This window comes from Anabrus simplex, chromosome 3 (assembly GCF_040414725.1).
Source record: "Anabrus simplex isolate iqAnaSimp1 chromosome 3, ASM4041472v1, whole genome shotgun sequence".
Taxonomy (NCBI): Eukaryota; Metazoa; Arthropoda; class Insecta; order Orthoptera; family Tettigoniidae; genus Anabrus; species Anabrus simplex.
Window position 1 is genome coordinate 289063148 of NC_090267.1, and position 25489 is coordinate 289088636.

The window sequence follows — 25489 nt, forward strand, 5'->3', positions numbered from 1 at the left end:
CCCTTCCTACTACTTCCACACTTATCAGTAACAGTTCCATGTTCCTCATCTTCCCTCTATTGTTCTACCTGCAGTGACTTGTACCGATTTCTCACAGACAGCTGTCCTGAATTCTGATCCTGAATAGAGCCCCTAGTCTGCAATCTCCTTCCCCTTAAAACATTAGACCCCCGGTCTTCTACAATTCCCCCTGTTCATCCTGTCCCTCTTTTGCACCTCCTCTCACCAGTACCGACAGGCTTGCCATTAGCGTCTATGTTCACAATTCTGCCCTGGATGCAAGGAAACAAACCTCTGGTTGTGAACTTCGTCGAAGAACCTGATCAACCAGAAACCCGCATACGAATGTGGGCAAGTTTTCCTTCATAAACACGACTAGGCTTAGCCTATAAGGGATTGGAATAAATGACCTGCAGCAGCTTTTCATACATTCATGTTCATGAAAACCAAAACACCTTGCAAGACTAGAGATAGGAAGTTCGTATTCACAGGACATGTGCATTAGTATGTTCTGAAGAAATGATTGACATTTGAACCATGTCGGCCATCAGGTTCAGGGTCCACATCGATATCTCGGTGCACCACCACCGACTGGTAAAATGTGCTTGCGGCTCTCTGTGTCGCTATAAATCGAACGTAATGGATCAGTGTGCCATGATCAGACATACAGGATGCCTCGCAGACGTATACGAGAACCGTACCGTCAAATGAGCGAGTTTGAAAGAGGGCACATTATTGGCACGAGAGAACGTGATGCATCCGTCCAGAAAATTGCTGGTCGTGTGGGACGAAGTGTGGCATTAGTGCAATGGGTGTGTACAAAATGGTTCACAGAAGGCCGTAGAACACGACGAGATGGGTCTGGTGGCACCACTCAGAACAACCCCCGGGAAGATCGACATCTCATCCGAATGGCTTTGAAGGACAGATCAGCGTCCTCCTCGGCTCGAACGCAACAGTGGAAGAATGTAACACATCGCACACTATGAGGAGTGACAGTCCGTCGTCGTGTATTACGGTCTGGGTTACCAGAGCATCGTCCAATTCTCTGCCTACCTTTGACTAATGTGCATAAACATGCTAGACTGCAGTGGTGTATGGAACGACGTCGGTGGGGACAGGAATGGCAGCAGATAGTATTTTCGGACGAATCCAGGTTCTGTTTGTTTGAAAATGATGGCCACGTTTTGGTTCGCCGCAACAGGGGAAGAGGCATCACATTGACTGCATTCGCGCAAGATATACAGCGCCAACTCAATGTCTTAAGGTGTGGGGTGCTATTGGATACAACCACAAATCACAGTTGGTGCGTGTTCAGGGCACTGTGACTATTTTGACGTATGTGAATGACATCCTTCGACCCGTAGCCATATCGTTTCTGCGCGACACCCCAGATGCCATATTTCAGCAGGACAATGCCCGGCCACATTATTCTGTACGAACACGTGACTTCTTGTTGCCATAGGATGTCAGACTGTTGCCCTGGCCCACCCGAGCACCGATTTGTCGTCAGTCGAAAATGTGTGGGATATGTTGGAACGAAGGGTGCGGTGCTGTGACCCAATGCCAACCACCAAAGATGAACTGTGGAACGAGGTGAATGCAGCATGGATGGCTATATCCCAGGACGCCATTTGCGCCTTGTACACATCCATGCAATCACGCATGGAACAAGTTATCAGTGCCCATGGAGGCCCGGTGCCTACTAGGCAACAGGACACATGCTGAACCTAGGTGACTGAAATGCTAAGCGTTTCTGCAGAGCATGCTAATAAACATGTTCTGTGAATATGAACTTCCTACCTCTAGTCTTTCAAGGCGTTCTGTTTTTTATTTTTATTTTTTATGAACATGAGTGTAGATTCCCTTTCGGTATCAAATTGTTTTAGGAGATCATTAGAGCTAGTGAAAAGTGAAAGTTGTAAATGACGGACACTGAATTTGTGATTACTTACACATTTTTCAATGTATATTTTTCCACCTGTTCCTGTTATACAAAAGCCATGATATAAAATTACATTATATCATATTTTAATTGTGTGACCTTGGAGTTACATGTCTTCTTACTGGATTTAGAATATTAAACTTAAACTAGTAGTATTTCTTGTAATATTTTCATTCCATGGAATTGCCTGTTGTACTCTTGTTGTTGTTGTTGTTTTGTGTAATTATGTTTTAACTTTATTATCACACTACTGTAGGTGATCATTGCCACCAGGATATTTCCCAGTTGCAATGTATTTGTTAATAATAATAATAATAATAATAATAATAATAATAATAATAATAATAATAATAATAACTTCGAACAGTCAGGACAAATCATCCGTGCCATTAGTTTAACATAGGATACTCCTGCCATTGATACTCTTACCATTGGCCATTCAGCGTACGTGCCTCGTGCTAACTGTACACTGCTAAGTTTACATTATTATAAATAATTCGGTTGCAGTTTTTTTAATAACCTTCTCGCAGCTATTTGCGATTGACTCTTTGTATGTATTTAGCCAAGTTTTACGGCCAAATGTGTTCACTGTTGCATTGTTTCTGTATTGGTGTGTAGTGTGATGTGTTCTATGTAGGCTATATCATAGCCCTATGAACCGAAGACCGCTACGCTGATCATTCAGCCACGGTGCAGGACTTCCAGTGCTTTAATAATCCCACAGGACTAAGTGGAGTCGAATCCGTCAAGTTGGGCTTAGAAGACCAGCGTTTTACCGCTTAAGCCACTCAGTCTGACGTTTCAAACATTTTAGTGTTTTTAGTTAATTTCGGGTTGTGAAATCGGAACTAATTCATAAAGAGGACTAGAAGTAATTATCAATTTTATAGTCTTATAGAAATAAATGGTGATTCCTTGTGCGGAGTGAGTGTGTTGTAAACAAACTCTTGGAAGAAACGAAACGTCAAGGAAATGAGTAGCATTTGCCCAGAATGGAATTCACCATATACTGATATAAATCATTTTGTTGTTGTATACTTTAAAATGATATTATCTTAAACATTTTAGCAATTGTTAGGGTTAGTTAGGAAATACAATAGAGCTTGGTTATAACGACATTCAAGGTAGACCCCGATAAATTGTGCCTATAAGCGAGTGTCACTGTAACCGAGATTCGTACTATCAGTCGAGTGGGGTGGAAAATTATACAAAACAAAATTTAATAAGGCTTATTTTAAATTATATATTTTTAAGCCTGACATTAAAGTGTAAAATTAATTTACGTACAACATAAAGTACAATATTAAATTTCATAAAAGAGTTTTAGCTTGTACAGTTACATGTACATGTACAGTTTCCGTGGTTTCCCATTTTCACACCAGGCAAATGTACCTTAATTAAAAATTAATTAAAAAATCTACAGTATACTGCATTATGTGTGGTAGGCATACCGACCAAGCTTCTTCATGTAGGAATAATTATTAGTTTTCGTCTGCCCATTCCTGTGTGCCTGATATCGTACACTTTTAAGTTTCATCCTGTGTTCATAACAAATTCACTGGACCCTCCCTATTTTTTTTTAACAGTAGCTTCGTAGAACATGCTCAGAACTTGAATGGCTTCTAACGTATCACTCACTGTTGTGATAGTTTTCTTCTTCCCTTTCTTGGTCACTGTGGCCATTATTCTTCTCTCCATTTAGGGAATATTTGATATGTACATGGGGCTCACCCTTTTCCTCTAGTCCTTCCAAATTTCTGCTCAAATTTATGGTAAATAAATAATACTGAATCGACGTCCGTTTGTATTTTTGAAACTAGGCCATCGTATATTGTTACATAGTCACATCGATTCAGACTGTCATAGTCAGTTTTTCGCAGTAATTCAGATAACGACAAATTATCATGACTGTCATCGACATCATCTACAGCTTCAGAATGTTCAAATGGCGATAGAGATCTTAAATATTACTTCACTGCTTAGTAAATCCTAATCCAAACTGAGGTTTAAAATGGCGTGTACGAGCTGGATGCATATATCTTTGTCGTATTAAACAGCACTGAAAGTCTCTTCCAGCCGGCCCCACTGGTCTTGGAGTAGCGTGCATGCCTTTTACCCGGAGGTTCTGGGTTCGATTCCCGGCCATGTCAGGAATTTTTACTTGTATCTGAAAGCTGCTTCGAGATTTGCTCAGCCCACGTGATAACAATTGAGGTGATATCTGACGGTGAGATGGCGGCCCCGGTCTAGAAAGTCAAGAATAACGGTCGACAGGATTCGTCGTGCTGACTACGTGCCACCTTGTAATCTGCAGGCCTTTCGGCTGAGCAGCGGTCGCTTGGTAGGGCAAGGCTGATCAAGGCTGTTTTGCTATGGAGTTTTCTTTTTGTTTGTTTGTTTGTTTGTTTGTTTGTTTGTTTGTTTGTTTGTTTGTTTGTTTGTTTGTTTGTTTGTTTGTTTGAAAGACACTTTCCATATGAGGAATACAAAGGTATCACAGAATACGCTATAGATGACGTATCGCTAAAACCGTTGTCGCTGTAACAAAGTTGTATATCGCACGAGCTCTGTGTTCCAATGGGGCTGCCTGGTGAATGCAGTAAAGATTCATTGGGAAGGAACAGAGGAATTTAGAAACATGAGCTTCTAGAGATAGACATGAACCCCGCGTTCACCCAGCGTACATAAGAAATTAATAGACTTACCAGGTCCCCAGGTATTGGATTACCCACGCCGTCCCATTCAGTGACAATGTTACCGATTGTGGAAGTGTTTAGGCCTACTTTTCACTCCTTCAGAGGTTTCGAGGTCCCTACGGAGATGATTTTGCTCTTTCTGTAATACACATGTGCCCCTTTAAATTCTGGAAGCGGTTTTCAGCCTTTTCCGTAGTCAACTCGTGGTGAATGGACATTATGTAAAGCACTAGCCATACCCGCTTCGTTCTCGAACTTGGTACTCGTTCTTTTTTTTTCTTTTTTTTCTTTTTTTTTTTTTTTAACCATACATGCTCGGTCGCGTATAACAGATTCCTCTAGCCAGCCAGGCTATTGGAGAAATTTCATCCCCACTAAATACACAGCACTCTTGCCCGCGCTGTTTTCCCCGTTGTAACAACTCATCACCACAACAATGAACAATGGGAATTCATGTTCGGAATTGTACAGCAATTGTAGTGTTTGTTGTTTCAAGTGCCAAACAGTGAAATTGTACTGGATGTCCATACCAGAACTTTTAAAAAAAAGTTTAATTGGGATTAGATAATAAAGATTAGAGAGATGAGCAATGCTGTACTCGTGTGGAACATCAAACTTGTCGTACACGTCTGATGGTAATAGTGATTATTGTTTTAAGGGAAAGTACATTAGGTACCCACCCCTCTTAATCTTAACCGGGACAGAGAAAAGGAGGATACCTGTTCCTTAGAAGAGTGATGGTGCCAGAAAAATGGAGGGGAAAGGCCTGAAAATTAAAGTCTCCCCAGGCCTCGCAAACCTGATACCATCGTGGTCGGAAAGGAACAAGGGTTGTCCAAGTGAGGTCGGATAGGACATTGCGCTTAGTTTCTCTCTAGGGACAACGTTGACATCGAACGCTCTGAACCGCACGAAAACATGCTTAGAATATACGTAGATCGTTCATCACCATGTGGGCTGTGACTTTATGATACAAAACTCAGCAGCTGCCTGATAGTGCCGTATTGCTGTATGATTCCTGGTCAGTTCATACACATGGGATGGTACCGTTTTATATGCAAGTTTTCCAAACAAAGATGTTCAACTTGGAATATTGCCATTGAAAACAAATTACGCCAATCTCGATGTGTAGTTCTTTCGGCAATATTGAAAGGTTCGCTGTTTTTATAAGACTACAATATGAAAAACCACAAGTAAAGTTACATATTCGGCATTTTATCATTAGAAGTCACTGTGTGGTAAGCCTATACAATAATTAATTGTCTACTCTAAAGTACACGCCTAAGTTGCAGTATGCTTGGCAAAAGGCAGGTTATGATATTGAAATACCCGTATTATCGTTTGAAAATCTAATTAGTGTGGCTTTTGATATTGGGCTGCTTGAATTCGCTGGCACGGGGGCTGGGTGTATGTGTCGTCTTCATCATCATTTCATCCTCATCACGACGCGCAGGTCGCCTACGGGAGTCAAATAAAAGACCTGTATCTGGTGAGCCGAACTTGTCCTCGGACACTCCCGGCACTAAAAGCCATACGCCATTTTTTCTTTCTTCTTCTTTAGTGAGATGTGCATATTGCTCTCTACCTCTTTACTTTAGCCACTTCATTGAAATCCTACATCTGCACTTTGAAGACTTTTAACATTTTGCTTTACGTCGCACCGACACAGATAGGTCTTATGACGACGTCGGGATAGGAAAGGGCTAGGAGTAGGAAGAAAGCGTCCGTGGCATTGATTAAAGTACAACGACAGCATTTGCCTGGTGTGAAAATGTTATATCACGGTAAACCATCTTAAGGGCTGCCAATGTAGGGTACGAACCCGCTATCTTCCGAATGCAGGCTGGCATCTACTTGACCCAAACCGCGCAGCCACTCGCTTGGTGCTTTGAAGACTAATTGCAGAACTATCAGATCGGTAGAACACATGTGTTTTATGTATCGTAATCACTGTAAGCAGAGGGTTTCTGACACTGTTGATGGGAAATGTTACAGTATACTTACGACATTGGATTGTGTGTGCTTTTCCTCCGCGCGTTACCCAAGTTCCTCCCTTAGGACTTGAAGAGATGATTATTCAGATATATCTTGACGTAGAATACACCGTTTTGCTTGGGAACGACTCAGACCACTGTCGTTGTGATGAGATTTAGAACTCATTTTACGGACGCAGTGAGCAATAGGCAGCTTTTACACCAAATCTGTCCATTCAAATTCGAGGGTTTCAAATGTTGCACTCAGAATTTTTGTTCTTTTACCGTCCGCTTTAAAATTTTTTGTCAATGTCATTGAATATCAGTATGGAAAACCTAACGAAATTTTCGTCCAATAGATCTATATAGAGATGTGAAGAAATCTCGAAGTCTAATATCTTGATATTTGTTGGGCGGATCCCCTGTACTGTGGTTCGGTCTCTATCTGTCTGTCCGCCTTATAACCCTCCCCTATGGCACACACACCCCATTAAAAGTCCAGCTCCATTGCTAAATGGTTAGCCTGCTGGCCTTTGATCCGAAGGGTCCCGCGTTCCATTCCCGGTCTTGTCGGATATTTTAACCTTCATTGGTTAATTCTGATGGCTCAGGGACTGGATGTGTATGCCGCCTTCATCACAGGTAGGACCCCATTCTGATAGACGCGTAGGTCGCCTATGCGGCATCAGCTTGAAAGACCTGCACCAGGCCTCTTCGGAGGCCACTCGCCATTATTATTATTATTATTATTATTATTATTATTATTATTATTATTATTATTATTATTATTATTATTATTATTACCCCATTAGAAACCTTGGGGCCTGTCAAGACGACCGTTGCCCGTTCACGTGGCCTGCAGATTTTGGAATGGTTTATGTTCAGCGTTACGACTTGACTTTCTGGGGCCAGTTCTGCCGACTTTCTTATCGGATGGTTCCTCAATCGATCTCATGGGACTGAGTACGTGTCAGTTCGAAGCTGGATGTGGAAACCGGGGTTCCGAATAACTGGGAGATACGCACGCTACACCCCTTGATCTACCCCTCGGCGACCACCTAACATATCTCCTCTATGTAATCGTAATTAATTGTGCTGAAGCCGTTATATACATGGTTGTTGCTATTTCTTGATGAATCCAGTATTTGTACATCTGAGTCAGCTCAAACCTGAGCAAAACCCGGCTTCCACCGAAGTATCTGGCTTATTTATGGCTAACAGCAAGGAAGCTGCTGAGTGATGATACTGAGTAATGGCATTGGGAGCACGACTAAATTTTATGTCGTGTGTGACTCATGGGGCCAGTTGTGCTGCAATAGCACTTTCTTGCCCAGTGAGGAAAACAGTGGCTTTGTACACTTTATTATACCGCTGCCGTTGGTTATGGCTGTTTCCCTATAATTGCATATCCTTTGGTTCTGTTAACAAACAGGTAGACATCCATGCTTCGTCGGATTGAATAATAATTGTGTTGTTGTAACTGGACTGGACAGGGCAGCACCGGCTTAATGTAAAGGCAGCATTAGGGACTTGGAAGTGTTTGAATGTGAGCCTGGCGGTAAGCGAGAGGGCATTATAACCTCCAGATGCGTCTAATGGAGAGCGGGTTTGAGATAGCTACTGTACACTATTAACTAGAGTTAATGCGACTAGCAATTAGGGTATGGGTTTGACTCATCTCTGGCGGAAGGAGGCAGGAACCACCACCACCACTGCTACCACCTGCGGGGTGGGTTGGTTTCCGCCACATAACAAAGTTTAGGCTCGCTAACGAGTTGACAAAGGCTGTCGCGGTTGAAAGCGCTGGAAATGAAGCAGCAGTGGAACAGTCTCAGCTGAAAGCCAAAAGCACCTCTAATCAGCCTATCCTCCATGTCTGGCATCATCTCGTTAGGTAAGCTCTCCTTGCGCTCCGCTCCGCAACCTAACAAGATTGCCGTATTATTAGCTCTCAGCAAGCGCACACGAATTACTTTACTAACAACGCTTCAAAAAACATATTAGCATTGTGACATAGTTTACATGGGTGGGGTTGTCCATCTCTATGCCACATCTCTCTGTTCTCTCAGTAATATAGGGAGAGAGTAAACTTTCCTGCTTATTATCACTTTCATAAAAATACATTCAAGATTGTTTTGTATTCGCCTGTAATTCAGAAATATGGTTGGACATACTTTAAGCAGAGTTTGTATTTGAAGCGCCATATGCAAAAAATGTCTCAAGTCCACTGTCTCTGTTTTGTGTCAGATGGACATTTAATATTTGAAATGTTTTTGAATTAACATTGTTCTCGCTAGTGAAATTATTTTTGTAACATGAAATAACAAACCTTCCGCAGCTTTATCTGCGAAAGAACTTGAAAGAATAAATTATGTTCTTGCATATTATTAAGGGTGATGGAATGGACTTACGTATTTTTCTCCCCAGATATTTGAAAAAAAATATTCATTTTCTAAAGTGCATTTTATTAGCAATATATATTGCACTAGTCAGAAATACAAGTATTGAAGAATTTTTCATGTATAGGCCTATAGATATCGTTTCGAGTTGAGTACTACAGTTCATTTTTTTGTTTTATTACCTTCTTGATGTTACGCTTTGATGGAATTAAAAAATACCGTGACTTAACAGACTGTTTGTTAAATTCATCAGTTTATTCACTATGTTGATCATCACCATCTTCTTCACCACGCTTGGTCTGTATGATGTTATAGAACGTTACCTTTTCACTCTGGTACATACAGCACGAGGTTTACGACATCATCAGCTTTCTCTGAATTCATTGCGGCATGACTCCCATTAAAATAAGGATGAGATGTTCTCTCTCTCTCTCTCTCTCTCTGCGGCATCTTTCTACTTTGCATAGAGTCATGGCTTCTCCAGCCTCATTTTTATATCCCGTCAAAAGCGAACATTCCGCTACGTGGACATGTCTTAGAGAAAATATTTAATATCCTTCCCAGATAATCATGGAACTCTTCATGTGATCGTTACAAATACACGATTGGACTAAAGCATTTCTTACGTCAGAAATAGGTATTTTTTGACCAGCAAACATCAATCTTATCGTACCTGGGCGCTATAGTTTCACAAAGAAAGGCAACGCTTACAATACTGAATATATAGGCCCTATTAAAAATAATCATTATATAAATATATTAGGTGTAATACCAAAAAAATTAGAAAAGTGGACTTGGGGGCATTTCTTGCATTTGGCTCTTCGTTTTGACCAAAGGCGGGCCTAGTTCGGCTAGGTCGTAGGTAAAGAGCAGAGTATACGCTCTGACGGAAGGTTCAGTGTTTCTTTTCTAGCCTATTTGTTTTAAATCACACCGACACAGATAGGTCGTATGGTGACGATGGGATGGGAAAGGCCTAGTAGTGGGAAGGAAGTGGCCGTGGCCTAAATTAAGGAATATCCCCAGCATTATCCTGGTGTGGAAATGGGAAACCACGGAAAACCATCTCCAGGGCTGCCGACAGTGGGGCTTGAACCCATTATCTCCCGGATGCTAGCTCACAGCTGCGCGCCCCTAACCGCACGGCCAACTCGCCCGGTGAAGGTACAGTTAGCAGCTGCTTGCACGGCTCTGTTACAACTAGTGAAGGGGCGCGTATCTAAACAGATTTAAACTTTTAACAGTTATATTGTGCGTAATGCCTCGTTCTGTTCAGTACAACAGATTATGGTGAGGAAACAATAAGCTATTTAGTATAGAAACGCCATGTGCTAAGTAAATACATTTAATTATATTTTAATTTCATTAGGTTATGCGTAGGAAACAAAATGAAGTATTTTTGCATGTGAAAACTAAATACTCCTATCTGTACTCATAAAAATAGTGTAGGCCAACACGAAAGTTTGTTTAGAAATACAGCATAAACAGTGAACGGCGAATGGATTGTATTGCGTAAACATTATGTACTCAGCCAAGCACACTGTGGCTTTTCTTGTGCGCATATCGCCATCTAGTCATTGGAGCATAAACTATGACGTGCCAACTGCTCTCGGCTCTTCTCGCGCTCATGCACCTCGGAGTATCCGAAAACCATAACGATAATTCGTGAAACGTAAAAACCAATAACATTATTATTATTATTACTAGTATTAGTACGTTCCTCTTGGAATTCGTTTTACGCACGGCCACCCCACGACTGGGGCTATCCCTATTTCTTGTTCACCACGAACGATCATTATTTTCCAACCTGTTAGTTCATTTTTGAATTGAGGATAAGAAATCTCATTTCTCTACAATGGGAAGTAGGAAAAAATACAAGACACGAGATAGTCCTCAAGGCTCCGTATGTATCGATCGCCTTCCATTTCCTAAATATCGAGGTGTCGAAAATGTCGACGGCATAACTGTACTTTTCTATTGATACTACTGGTCCTACAGATAACAAGAAAGAAACGGAAGAGCATAATTTCTTGTATTCTGTTTTATTCTACCCTATAAGACGTCATGATTCATGTTTGTGCGAACTAGTGACATCGTGTAAGTCGTATATCTTTAACCACTGTTGAAATGTTTTCACCGGGCTGAGTGACTCTGACGGTTGAGGCGCTGACCTTCTGAATCTAACTTGGCAGGTTCGGTCTTGGCTCAGTCCGGCGGTATTTGAAAGTGCTCAGAAACATTGGCCTCGTGTCGGTAGATTTACTGGCACGTAAACGAACTCTTGTGGGACTAAATTGCGGCACCTCGGTGTCTTAAAAAACCGTAAAAGTAGTTAGTGGGACGTAAAAAAACAATTACATTATTTGAAATGTTTTCGGAAACGACGTTGATTTCTTTCTTTGTAACATTGTTACCAACGATTCCACGTTGAGGGAAACCTCTCCAGTCCTTCGAATGTGAACAGAGATTGACAAAATGTCGAACATTTTGATCGTACAGAACTACTGTGGTATTGTCCACTGCACGGCAAGATGATAACAGTTTATAGTACCATGACTCTGCTCTATCCATTTAATGAGTTTGGTTTTCATGTAAGTGATTTCTCCCATTTGTTGTTCAATAAGGGATTGCCATATCCGTGTGCATTCGTGCAGAAGAGACGAAGCTGATTCCTGGAACTGGAAACAGAGTTGTAGCTTAAAAATAGTTTTAAGAAATAATGTAGTGAAGTTCACCTCTCCACGTGTTAAATTTCTCTTTCTCTCTCTCTCTCTCTCTCTCTCTCTCTCTCTCTCTCGTTCAGTTTAGAAAGACTGTCGGTCATCCTGTGGATCTTGTGTCTCCATTCAACTCTATTTTGGGCTACTTCTTTTTTATGGCGATCTTCATGCCAGTATAGACTTTGACACCATCTGACTAACGTGATCTTGGTCTTACAATTCCTGTTCTACTACCTTCCTTTCCTTTTCCAGAGAGATACTTCTCATTGTGTGGCCAAAGTATGGTAGCTTTTCTCGAAATGCTCCCTTCCAAATATAGTTTTAGGCTTCATCTTTCCAAAATTTCCTTAATACGAATGATTTTATTAACAGCAATTCCTGTGAACTTCGTACTCTTCCAACATGGAATGTGAAGGGAAATAGTCACAGGAAATGAGAATTCTTCTTGTATGAGTCGATGATAATCATGCCGAGAATATAATTTTCACTTTTATGTTCCCCTCATAAGATCACAAGAAGATACAAGCGATCTAGGAGGCGCAGAACCACTTCACAGCAAGATAATAACAGTTTATAGTACCGGTTTGTAACAGTTTGTAGTTATTTTTCATCACACTCCACCGGTCGTCTTTTATGTAGTACTTGCTATATGCTAAAATGTAATAGTTTCTTCTGTGGATCGCATCAACTTACAAATATTTATAGTGTCAAGATATGTCGCACGTACTTCAGTGCGGTATTTACAACAACGGCAAACTCCCCTCGATCACGAGAATATTAGGTACGGTATATGAGACACACCCGGTCTTGATTTTCTCGCTTTTGTTAGTCTTCCCTTCGTTATGGAATATCCTTTCGTTTTGAGGAGCTAGCAATTTTTGTCTTCCTCCTTTTCCCTTCATGGAGCTGTTGACACCTAGCTTTTACCACTCCTTAAATTGATTCATCAGTACATTTTTATTTTCCTCTTCTGCTTCTGCTAATTTTCCAACACTCTGACGGGTCACAGATACGATCTCTGTTGCACATGTTTTACGTCCGAATATCTTTCTGATCCTCACCATACATTGATGGATGTCTTCGACTACGGTGTCACATGTTTCTGTCGTGGCTGTGTTTGTATGAAGACATGTGCGCTAGAACAGTCGCAAACGCCCAGTCCCCAAGCCAGAGGAAATGACCGAACGCAGCCAAAATCCTTGATTCGGCTGAGAATTGAACGCGGGTACCCTGAGGCGAAAGATGCTACACTGACGATCCGGCTTAGGTCCTAGAAGTATCGTTATTATTTTTACGAGGCACAGAAATTCTTAATTAGGAACTCGAGCCTATCATACTTGGGATGAAAGTAAAACAAAATAATGTACAAATAATAGATATGTATGCAGTCTGTTGTATTCCATTGTGTTCTCAGGTGAGACAGAAATAAATAAATTTATTTATCTCAACTATTCTTTCTACTCTTCCTGAGGAGAACCGTTTCAAATTGAAAGAATCGAAGTTGGGCAAATAACAAATGTTGTTGTTACGATGGATCTTTTGACAATTACGTAAACCCACACTGAGTGTAGAGCTCATGTGTATACTGTATTCTAGCTATCATTTGTTTCTGCTAAACGAGGTGTGAAGCTTTTTTTTTTAAATCCCGGCAGGCTAGCAGGGCTGGCGAGGCGGTGTTGTTTGGTGTCGGGTGACAGCCAACAAGTCCAGCACAGAGTGCAGTTTGGTGTCCGGCTATCGGAAATCGAACCCCTCGCCTCGCGAATTTAACTTTCAAGTTGACTGAGAAAGGACAAAAAAATTGGTGGTCATTACGAGCAGTTTACGATCCCTCGGTTGGCATGTAACGAGGGCGGGGTAATTACAGAAGAATAGCCTGGTGCACTTCCTATGGCTCTGTGGTTATGGCAATGACCGATGACCTCATCTCTCTCTCTCTCTCTCTCTCTCTCTTTGTTAATTACTGGTCCTACGATTATCATTATTTGTGTAGGTGGCTACTCGACTCGAGCGCGTCCACCTCTGTCTTATTGTAGAGCTAGGATTTTGATGACCTACAAATGATTTAAAATGTCCCAAAATTACAAAAATGTAAAAAATAAATTTTATATTATAATGTAGATCTTAGGAAAAAAGATTTTGAACTTTTTATTATTGGATAATAATTAATAACGCATATTCAGTACTGAATTCAGTTACAAGTGTAGAAGACTGTAAATACGTCATTATTTACTTAATTTTGCATCAATTTGATCTGAGTTGCTGCACATAAATTATTTTATCTGATGTAGTCTCCAGCAGTTAGTCCTTGTTTGTTGTTACTTATTATTTTTCACTCACTAACTTTCAGTATACAGTAAAGACTTTATGCAAGTTTTCAAAACTGAATCTTGGTCAGTTTATGGAAAATTTCCTTTCTACCTTTTCTGAAACAATAAGGGCATACTTAAAATATACAGTATCGCTGGTCACTAAATCAGTGCCATCTCCTGCTTCGAGGAACTCCAGATATTACTGCACGTTAGATATGAGTTGCATAGGGGTGGATGGTCAAATGGCAGTACCGAATGTATAGAAAAGAAGGATTAAAATATGTACGAAAGTAATGTCAAAGATGTGTAGAGCAGTAATGAAATGTCATTGAAAACAAAATCTTAGCATTAGTAGAAATTTCTGGACAAAATTAGACTAAAATGCTCCGAAAATTAAAGAAGTGAACAAAATCTCACGTAAGAAGCAAAAGTAAAAAAAAAAAATGTTCCCGAACAAATTTGTCTCAAAATACTTCATTTATCACAAATATATAAATCCTAAAGCAGTTACATCTCTGTACTACCAGAAAAAAGGATGAAATTTCAACAAAATCTCACGTAAGAAGTAAAAGTAAAAAAACAAAAGAATGTTCCCTAACAAATTGGTCTTTAAATACTCCATTTATCGCAAAAATGTATAAATATTAAAGCAGCTGTATCTCTGTGTTACCAGAAAAAAAAAGAATGAAATTTCATCAGATAACGGCTACGTTAATCTGTGATATCGATTACAAATCTAAAAATTTCCTAGTTTACTAGCTGTTGCGCCCGTCGTTGACCGGACAATCACTTAGCATGTGCATGATTGCATTTTTGTCTTCTGTTTATTATTCTGTCCAGAACTGGGTATGATTGACAAAATGAAAACAGAACAATTGAAATAATATGGCACTCGCATTTCTTCTTGAATGTACAATATTCTGGTATAAAAACCAAGTATTTGATTAATATTAAAATATACGTTCAAAGCCTTTAAAATACTTCCGTGATGATCTCTATATCAACTCTCCATAGAGTTAAGTTATCGGCTCTTGAAGTCACAGGACATTCCCTTATTTCCCTCGTGTTTCAGTATCAAAGATACAGACCAAAATAAATTGCTGATGATGTTGTAAATATATTTTGTCATCAGCAATTTTCCTATAAAATCGAGCGTTAGAAAGATTCATCGAGTTTTGTAGTTTACGCTCCCTCTGACTCGCCAGTTGTGCTGATTTTTTTTTTTGAACAGCCTATAGCTAAAATCGTACTCGCCCTTTTCCTAAACATAAATACAGTACCAAGTTTTATAAAAACTGCGAATACGTTTTCCCGTGCTGCTATAACAGACAAACAACAAACAAGCAAACAACATCAAAAACCATTAAATTGAATTTGCATAGTCCATTTTGTCCTTTTCGGTATAAAGACCAACTATCAGGTTAATATTCCATAATTACAGACAGAAATACGATTTTATGTTCGTCAAGAATAAGTTATCGTTTTTTTAAACAGAAGTCTTCCGCGAGTTTTTTAAAGACTCGTAAACATCCGACACAGAGGGCCAATTAAATTGCATAACACAGTTTTCAGGTCAACGTCGGTACTTCAAACTACAAGTGATCAGGGCTACAAAATTGGAAATTGTCTGTTATCAGTGTTATGCCCGACTGTGAAAGCATAAGCTGTCATTGTAATTGTGTTTGCTCGCCATAAACCAAAGGAGATTCGTCCCGACACTAATTGTTATATTATTATTATTATACGAGTGTGGTTTCAGACCATCGAGTAACTGCCAGGACTGGATTTTCAGTATGCGTCAAGTAATTGAAAATGCTGTTTGAGGAAGAGACAGTTATGTAGAGAAGGCATAGAATATGACAGATTATTAAGTGAAAATGTGTTGCCATGTGCAGAGGAACAGTTACTGGTGTTAAGCAGGGCTGTAATATTTCTCCTTTGTTGCCTCTTACTGAAAGGTATAAAATGACAGAGAAGGATTCATTACGTCGGAAATGTAGTAAGCGGTTTCGGGTATGCCATCTGCGTAACCTGTAATCTTAATGGAACTTTGAAAAAGGAAAAAAGGTCAACGGGTAAGATATGAAGATTAGCATTTCCAAGACTTAAGTGACGATAGTTGGAAAGAAACTTCTGAGGACTGGATGTCAGATATCGAATACAAATCGGGAACAGGTGGATCGTTTTAACTACTGGGGATGTGTCTTAAATAATTGAGATCGGACAAAATTCTTACCTAGGTCTGTTTTCAAAGTCTGTTGTACGGGCATGAAAACAGGGTGGATTCAGAAGTAACAGACGTGGAACGAGAGCGGTTACAGATTTAAATAGGTGAGAACGATGGCAGGAGGGTACACGAAATTAGGAGATAAAGGTTCGATGGATGAAGCTATACGTTAAACGACTTCGGTGATGAGGTACGTACAAAGGACAGGTCTCCTCTGGTTACAGACCTTCGAAATAATCACCCAAGGTTTCCACTGTGTGTTGCCAGCGGTACATCTTTGTCCATGGACACTGGACTGTCTCGGCGAGGCAAATCGGCTGTTGATACTCCACCCACCTCGCCACTGTTATATAGGGCATGGTATGCACACCTAATGCTTCCCGCAGCTCTGCAGGTCATTGGCGTGCATTTCTGCCGCGGAGAACTACTATTTTAATATACGATGGTTGCTTCTGCTTCTTGACTTCCATTTTGTGACGATCTCATCCACACACTGAACTTGGGGGCATGCCTAGACCCACACGGTTGTTTACATACAACAGCTAGTGGCATCATACGCAAGTACATACCGTACGTTTCCAAATGCATATCTTAGATTTTCCGTGTTGTCTCCTGTTCGCGAGAAAAAAAAATAATTGCCATGACTTATAACTCGACCTACGTAGTTTGGCTGATGAGTCGTCACTTTCTGGCCTTTAAATCCATAGCGGTCGCATAGAAAGCTTTGATGAAGTGGCACTCTCCATTTATCTTCTTTTGCTTTTCACCGTCATTTCTCCAAATTCTTTTGGAGAACGAACTCGGTCTTCTAATTTGGGGAGCTTGGCATGTTCGGAATTTAAATTACAATGTGTTTTTTCAACCAGTCTGAATACTTCTTCAAAAAAAATTCTAAGGAGCTACACTTTCTCCACCGGTCAAAATAAGGGAGAAACATATTTTTTTAACATTATTATATATTGTTTTATCGGCTCTCTCGCCAACATTTAATTGTAATTTTTAATGAAATATGTTACCACAAACTTTTCTTGACGCACACGAGACTGATTTTGTTCTCTCGAATCTTGTTATGATGTTCTCTGGGACTAACAATGAAGTTCATTTTTCACTCTTCATGACACACACAACAACTACTAATCAATTATCTCTCACGACTGAAGATTATTTTGGTTTCCTTGCCGCGAGATATTCCTTGTGTAGCGTAGGCAAATCTCTCAACAGATCCTGATCTCGCGCGAGTGTTTATCTTCAGAGCACACAGATAAAAATGTTCTCTGCCTTCTGAATCACGCAGATGACGTGTTCTGACGATGAAACCTGTGCGGATATTTTTCCAGACTTCATTTTAAAACTTGCACAAAGTTTATGCTAAACATATGCAATAAGTTAAGCAAACTTTTTCTTTCAGGAAAATCAGGCGCTTTGAAAAGTGATCTGAAATTGAAAATCATGCTATGAATAAATAGATGAGATCACCAAGTATGTACAGATAGACCCTGAATTTCATTTTGAAGTGAGAAAGATACTTCAATGTTCAGAAACGAAGAGTTCTATCACTTTTTCAGTATTGTGTATGGGAAACTCAGAAGCAATTTCACAGGAATAGTGAAATTAATGTATGATGATAAGTATACTTCACTTGGAAAGTTGTTTGGTGTTTCTAAAGTACAGTTCCAAAATCGATTTTTTTGGTCCGCTTTTTTTTCGAATCCGGACCACTGTGTGCCGTGTAGAGCAATTTGAAGCAAATGGTATTATTTGAAGTCGTTTTAAAAGCTAAGAAGTGCAGCAAATTGTAAACAAGCCTCGATGTATTAACTAGCCAAGAAATGTCGATGGTCCGGTCGTGCTTATACTTAGAGACTTAGAAATTTTCAGCCCCAATTTTTTGTGTGAGAAAGTGAAGCTTAGAGAAGGAATGGCCACTGGACTAAGACCTGTCAGTACAAGAAAGCATCGGCACGCCTACTCTAACTGGTGTATTCCATATGTACAAAGATTCATTCCTCGTAGTTATGATTACTAGTCGAAGAAAAGTGGTGAAAATGTTGCCCCGAAAAACAAAATTTTTGTTTATAACTGACTAACGCCTACGGGCGTCACATCAAAAGACCTGCATCTGGCGAGCCGAACATGTCCTCGGACACTCCCGGCACTAAAAGCCATACGCCATTCCCCCAACTAACTAACTAACTAACTAACTAACTAACTTTTTTTTTTGCTAGTTGCTTTACGTCACACCGACACAGATAGGTCTTACGGCAACGATGGGACAGGGAAGGGCTAGGAGTGGGAAGGAAGCGGCCGTGGCCTTAATTAAGGTACAGCACCAGCATTTGCTTGGCGTGAAAATGGGAAACCACGGAAAACCATTTTCAGGGCTGCCGACAGTGGGGTTCGAACCTACTATCTCCCGAATACTGGATACTGGCCGTACTTAAACGACTGCGGCTATCGAGCTCGGTAACTAACAAACTAACTAACTAACTAACTAACTAACTAACTAACTAACTGTTAACTAACAATACCCATGCGCTTTCGCTGCACAGACAAATTACAATGACTTTTAACAAAAAATTGAACTTTAATTACATATTACTAATGAAATGGGCGTAGGTAATAATAATAATATGTAGTAAACCTGGCATGTTTTGTTGAATGAAATCTCAAATCCCAGGTAGGAAGCAGCGATGTTAACTTAGAAGTACAGTAGCTCTGGTTGGTTCAGGTGGGATTCCCCGCTGTACCTCGAATCTAATACTGGTTTGGGAGTCTGCAGTGCTGTGCACACACAGTCCAAAAAACTAAAAAGACATGTAAGATATAAGTTCACACTTGGGTATACTAAAATTGGTTATCCATGTATTTTTATCTTAAACTCCGTATGACTATCGGGATGGCCAGGCTCGCTTCCTTTCCGAACCTGTCTGTAGTCAATTATCTACCAGAACAAATGCCACAACCATTCAGGTTATTTAACAGACTCTAGTCTGTAAATACTGTTGACGACATTGTTGCAAGAACCTTACATGAATCAAACAGTAACAGCTGATATTCACAGAGCTCTGACGTACTGGTAGCGTATGCCCCCCGCGAATGCAACCTGCGTTACATGGCCAATATTGCCTGTTGCAAAGCGAACTAACTGAACGTCAAATTCACTAGCGGCCTTATGAATTTTATGAACATCTATACATCTCTGGTGTAAGATTGAGTGGAATAACGCTCCCGTAGGGCTTTCATTTTGTCCACGAAGCGCGGATTAAAGGCACAGTAATTTAAAATTCGCCGTTCCTCCCCGCAGATGGTATTCATTTAGTGTTAACTAACAGTACCCATACGCTTTCGCTGCACATACTAATTACGATGACTTTTAACAAAAAAATTGAACTTTAATACACATTACTAATGGAATGGACTTAGGTAATATTAAAAAGCTGGTAAACTAGATTCATAATGTTTTTCATTGACATAAAGGATCAAAGTGCATTCAATAAGATATACAGGCCTATATACATTGTCTCTTTCATATATATTTTTGTTACACTTGTTTTGCTTCACAGTGCAAAACACGCCGTTGTTTCAGTGCACCTTGCAGCATTTACGTAAATTATTTTAATTAATCTTGACATTTATTGATCTGGACAACGACCCTAATTTATATTGACGATGTTTTAATTTGTTTTTAATAGGCCCACTCGTCTGCTGATAACCACCTGAATCACTTCAGTGGAGCTTTCTTTATTGATCAATTACGTATCCTTCTCTCTTTAATATCTCTAAAATCCCCTCAATACTTTCCTGGAGTTTGATGGTAAAGATTAATTTGAACACTTTTTAAGTCAACGAAAACTGTAGATCATCGCTCTGGGAAAGAAGTTTCCCACTGGGTAAAAAATTGATTACGCTTGCCTACTTTGGGTTTTTTGCTTGTGAGCCCGAATGTCGAACTCCGCAGCTCTGTCTCCGCAGGGTGTTCAGGAAATTTTCCATTTTTTTAAGGATGGCCGTGGTATCAGATTCTCTAGTACCAAGTTTTATGTTTCTAAGGTGCCTGAAAGTTCTTCAATTTATTATTGCTTGTTTCTATTTTCATGCCTGCCTTTATACAACGTATTTATACATTTTTTGCGACCTTATTCCATATTTTGGCAACTTTCGGTTGTTGAAACTGATTTTTTTAGGAATTTTATATTTATATTGCATTGATTATTGTTATTGTACCAGGATTACACTTTCTCCGGCCAGTTAAACTGCGCGCCTCCTATAAACCCATCTATGTAATCTAACTTGAACTGATGTAGTACTAAATAGTTTGGTTTTCAGTTGTTAGATGTCTCTACTACAGGTTTAATTGCTCCATCTTTTGGAATTAACTATAATTAATCCATAAAGAAATACGGATTGTGGAAGTTCTTCAAGTTGGTTCTTAGAATTGTTTTTTTATGTATCAAAGTTGTCAGCTCTCCTGCTGCTTCCTTCTTCAGTACCTATCAGCCAATCAGAAATTTGTAACTATTTTCGCTAGCCAATTAAAATTTGGTGTGTGTACAGGCATCCAGCCTATCTATAAAGAGTTCTAGAAACTTCCCCTCGAAATACTATAAAAGTTGGGCACTTTAGGGCTGTATCGTTACCTTTATCGCTCCAGTTTAGTGAGTGCGGCGTGTTCCTAGCGGACAGGGGCCGCAGGTCGGCGTTCGGAAGGCCCAGCAACTCAAGGTAATGGCAGAATTTTCTTAAAATGCGATAGCTCCACGCAGATACCTTGAGGGGGAAGGTTTCAAACTTATTTTATTCATGTAAAGTTCTAATTTCTTGGTTTAAATGTAGATTTTCCGCAATTCTGAGGACTCTGTTCAAATCCCCACTAGGAAACATGTAAACTGAGGGAACAAAGAGTGATTACCCTCTGTTGATTTCCATTCAGTTAGGTCTGGGGTGAGTAAAGTTTCTAATCATTTAAAATTCTTAACACTCTTTTGGAATTTAATGTTTCTCATTTAGTCTCCCCGGCGTAGAATAGGCGTAGCCTCTGTATCTTTGGGCCGTAAGCCCACTTAGGGTTTTAAAATGTGCAAGTGTTTCGCCTCCTAGCCTTTTCTTCATGGTCCATCATGTTAAACCTTTTCTTTTTTTTTTTTACTTTTTTTTTTTTTACCTGAAAGCCATTTAGAATGGGCACTCATTGCCTCTGTTTATTCTGTGATTGTTCATAGACCAGTGTGTAACAAACTGTTGAGCGGTAAGTAAGCCCACATCAGGGCAAAGATGTGTAAATACTTTAGTTAAGAACAACCTACAGGTTGTAAGTGCGCTATTAAAAGCTTATGCTTCTGAGAGGCGAGACTATGTTAACTTTCGGAGCTCAGACTTCTAGGCTATATAAATTAGTGGAGCAAACATGCTCTTCTACTGTACCTGTTCAGAGCTGCAATGCTCATCCCCTTGTTTATTATCATGTTGATAATTATCTCCAATTTTGTACCTGATGTTTTGGACTTTAAGTCATTATTGTTGGAGTTGACGAGCTCATTATAATCTTGTTATGTTTTATTCAAATCTTCTATCTATTAAATTTTAAGCTCAAAACAAGGAAAGAAATAAAATTTCAAAATTTAGTGCATTAACTTACGTTCTGGTCAATTCATTGTCCGCCCATTCATCTCAGCACCTTCTTACACCCCTGTGATCCACGATATTGCCGTAACAGTTATATTTCTAATTTTTAAGTTCTTATATTATAATAATTGAATGACTCTACCATATGTTGTACTTTTCCAGTTACATATGAGATTTTTTATTTATTTATTTATTTATTTATTTATTTATGTATTTATTTATTTATTTATTTATTTATTTATTTATTTATTTATTTATTTATTTATTTATTTATTTATTTATTTATTTATTTATTTATTTATTTATTTATTTATTTATGTTTACAATATGATATAATTAATTGGATGTAGCAACTGTAGTTGGAGCTTGTGCTCTATTCTTCTACGAAATAAATGCATAAATAAAACATAATACCGATGACCAAGAAAACTCTACAACTGTATTTTTACGTTTGCAATTGAAATCGTTCGCCAAAACTTTTTTCTCTCATCTCATACATGTATTAAGAATGCCAATGCGTCTGACAATGTAAGTCAAAGAATACCCATTTAATGACTGAATCTCTGATTTATACTAGCACTAAACATAATTTCTGATACGAATTGAATAGTTTGAGGGAATAAACTTCCGAGTTACATCTTTTGTAAGTTGGGGTTGATGTTTAAACACTCCTTAAAACTTCATATTTTATAATATTTCTAGCTTCAAGAGACTATAGAAGAGGAATAAGTACTGCATATAATACGCCACTTTCGAGTTAATTCATAATGTTCACAGCGTGTTCCTCTTACGAAGATCTCCAGTGCAGAAAGAGAAAAAAGTAAATCGTGGATTTATTTAATCTTTACTTTGTAATTTCTAGAAATATGAATGTGAAAATAATATTTTGTGTTAAAGGTAAAATGGAAACCACACTCGTACAGGCCCTGAAATCCTACGGAGGAGTGTTAAAACTCCACTTTCTTATCCTGGGACTAGTAGGGTAGAGAACGACCTGTGCCCGACCAGTTTTTCCCCTGGGAATCGACCTGGTACTTTTTTTGTCTGTAACCTTTTGTAACCTAAAGGATCGTATGCCTTCCCAGAAGTTGAAAGCTAGTCTATAAGTTTCTGGACATAGAGAATCAAACGTATGTCTATCCGGGTGGACCGAGCACACCTTCAACTCCTCGGCTTACCAACCTCCTTCCTCCGTCGGTTTTGGATCAGTGTTTGATTGATTCTCTTTCCTGTTAGTTTGTGCCATAAGAGTCATGTTTTGCTTTTTCATCAAGTTCGTATAAATGAGGTAGAGCGTTAGAAGCCTCCGTATCATGCCGGTTAGCATTAGAAGCTGCCGTCCTCGGGGGCCCGGGTTCGATACTCGGTTCTGCCATAAATCTAAAATTGGCAGGGGGGCTGGTATGTTGTCAAATAAGTACATACAGGCCATACACCTCGCATCCATTTGGAGTATGCCAGAAATTTACTGCACCACCTCGGGATGAGGACACGAATTTACTTTAAAGCGTCGGAAAACTGCATACAGTTTGTGTTCCTCAATAGTAGAAATAGTAGCAGCTTCCAAAGTTTTGGGGTCTGTTACATTTTAGTAGATATGGTTTTCAGGCCATGTGTGAAGTGTTTCGACTGAACATATGAACTTAACATATTTTCTTTCATGTATATTGTTCTTGAATATCGTAATATCTCGTTAACTTCTCCTGTTTAGCAGAAATGCAAAATAAAGTAGGCTGCAAGAGACGTTAAAATAAAATATTTAGAAAGCATCGACTTAACAGGTTTTCCTCTCTATAGTCTCCAACAACTTCGACAGTTAGTAGTAAACAAGTAAACAGTGTGATTATACTATGGATGTTTTTAAAAATGAATGCACCCTTTCGATTCATGAAATCTAGTGTATTCTTGGCTTGCTTACTGTATAATAACATATCTTTCCTCTTAGCGTACGTGTCGTGGGTGAGATTCTACGCCAGCTATCCCAAAAATATCCGGGATGTGTTCAGCTTCAAGGCTTTACATCTGGGCCACCATGCGAAGAGTTTTGCTCTCCGAGACCCGCCGTCAACCATCGGTGGTATTGGCCGGCGACAGCACCAACGGCAAGGAGATAACAGGTGAGTTTATCCCGTGTTAGGCGAGCGCAAAGAACAACAGGTGTCTCGAGCGGTTGTGATGCTGGATGTCGCGTGCTCTGAACTGAACGCCAGCCGCTCGGGGGCTGCGTATATTTGCATCACACTTCCAACTACCACAGAAACACGCAATGGTAAATATATCCTTGTAAATAGCGTTGTCATCAGGAAGGTCATCTGGCTGTAAAACAGAGCTCAGTCTTCATTAGTGCCGACTCCAGTTAATTGGGAAAAGTCAAAGAAGGAAGGAAAAAAATCATTATCATAATCGAAAATGAAAGGAGCAGAATATGGTTCTTGTTGTTACTGCAGTCTTGTGAGATAATATGTGGCGTTGTATTGGTAGGCCTATGTGATATTTGTAATTAACTGCAGCCAGAATTGAGGGGGATGCGGTCGGACCGATAAATGGTATCTGGATATTTCTTTAAAAGTGTAAGTGAGAAACCACGGAAAGTCACTTGCAAGATCCCAGTAGTGGGATGTTAACCCATTTTTCTATTCAGATATCAAATCAAATCAGAATCTCGTTATTTGCAAATGAGGTGTCTACCTCGGTGGCAAATGGTACACTAAAATACATTATTGTCAAGCACTAAATTTTAGATTAACAAGAGAAGAAAATTTTCCTAGAATACAATATTATACAATTTACGCTAACAATTTTTTCTATTAAACACACAGCTCATCTTTAATAAATGTATATTGTTTACAACATTCTACTTATAATATCTCCTGTACTTACAAATATAGTCAACTCATATACAGTATGTGGAATTACTTCAAATAATAGTATACAACTGGTATAAGATTAAAATTTACATTGCATTTATTAATTTATTTATTTATTTTTTACCCATTTTGGAACTTAAGTAGCATAATGACCTGCTGCGTCTTAGCCAGAGCCCCTTTTGCCACCACTTTTCAGAGTTCCTGAAGGACCTTCACAGCTACCGTAGCGGTCCCAGAGCCGTCGAAGTCCCCACTGTACTTCACTCCTACAGGCAGACTCCTACTTTGGCTGTCTAAACTCCTTAGACCAGGGGATGGAATTAATTTATTCACACACATTTTTTTATTTACAATAACCTGCACTGGTCGAATGCCCTCTAACACTTCATTTTCTCTGTTGCTGTTTATTCTCTTCTTGAATATCTGTAAAGATTATGGAAAAGGATCAAACACTACCCCTGGTAAACTGTTCCACTCCTTCACGCCCTTCCCAATGAATGAAAATTTACTCCAACTGAAGCCTCTCACGGATATCTCCCCATGCTTCTTCTCCTGTATAGGCTCTATATAATCCTATAAGTCTAGTTTTCTCCCTTCTCGTACTTAAAGTTTCCCACCCATGTTCCTTTAACATTTCTGATACACTACTCGTTTTCCTGAAATCCCCTGTTACAAATCTTGTTGCTTTCCTCTGAACACCATCTATTTCTTTTATTAGGTATTCTTGG

General features: G+C 39.5%; 1 protein-coding gene across 1 annotated transcript in view; it reads left to right on the plus strand.

The window, feature by feature from the left end:
- Nucleotides 1-25489, plus strand: part of LOC136866273 (ATP-dependent DNA helicase DDX31) — a 318980-nt gene that overhangs the window by 249546 nt on the left and 43945 nt on the right. Inside the window, exon 11 of the mRNA XM_067143097.2 lies at nucleotides 23840-24011. Within this exon, the coding sequence (XP_066999198.2) occupies nucleotides 23840-24011 (172 nt within the window). The remainder of the gene's footprint in view (nucleotides 1-23839; nucleotides 24012-25489) is intronic.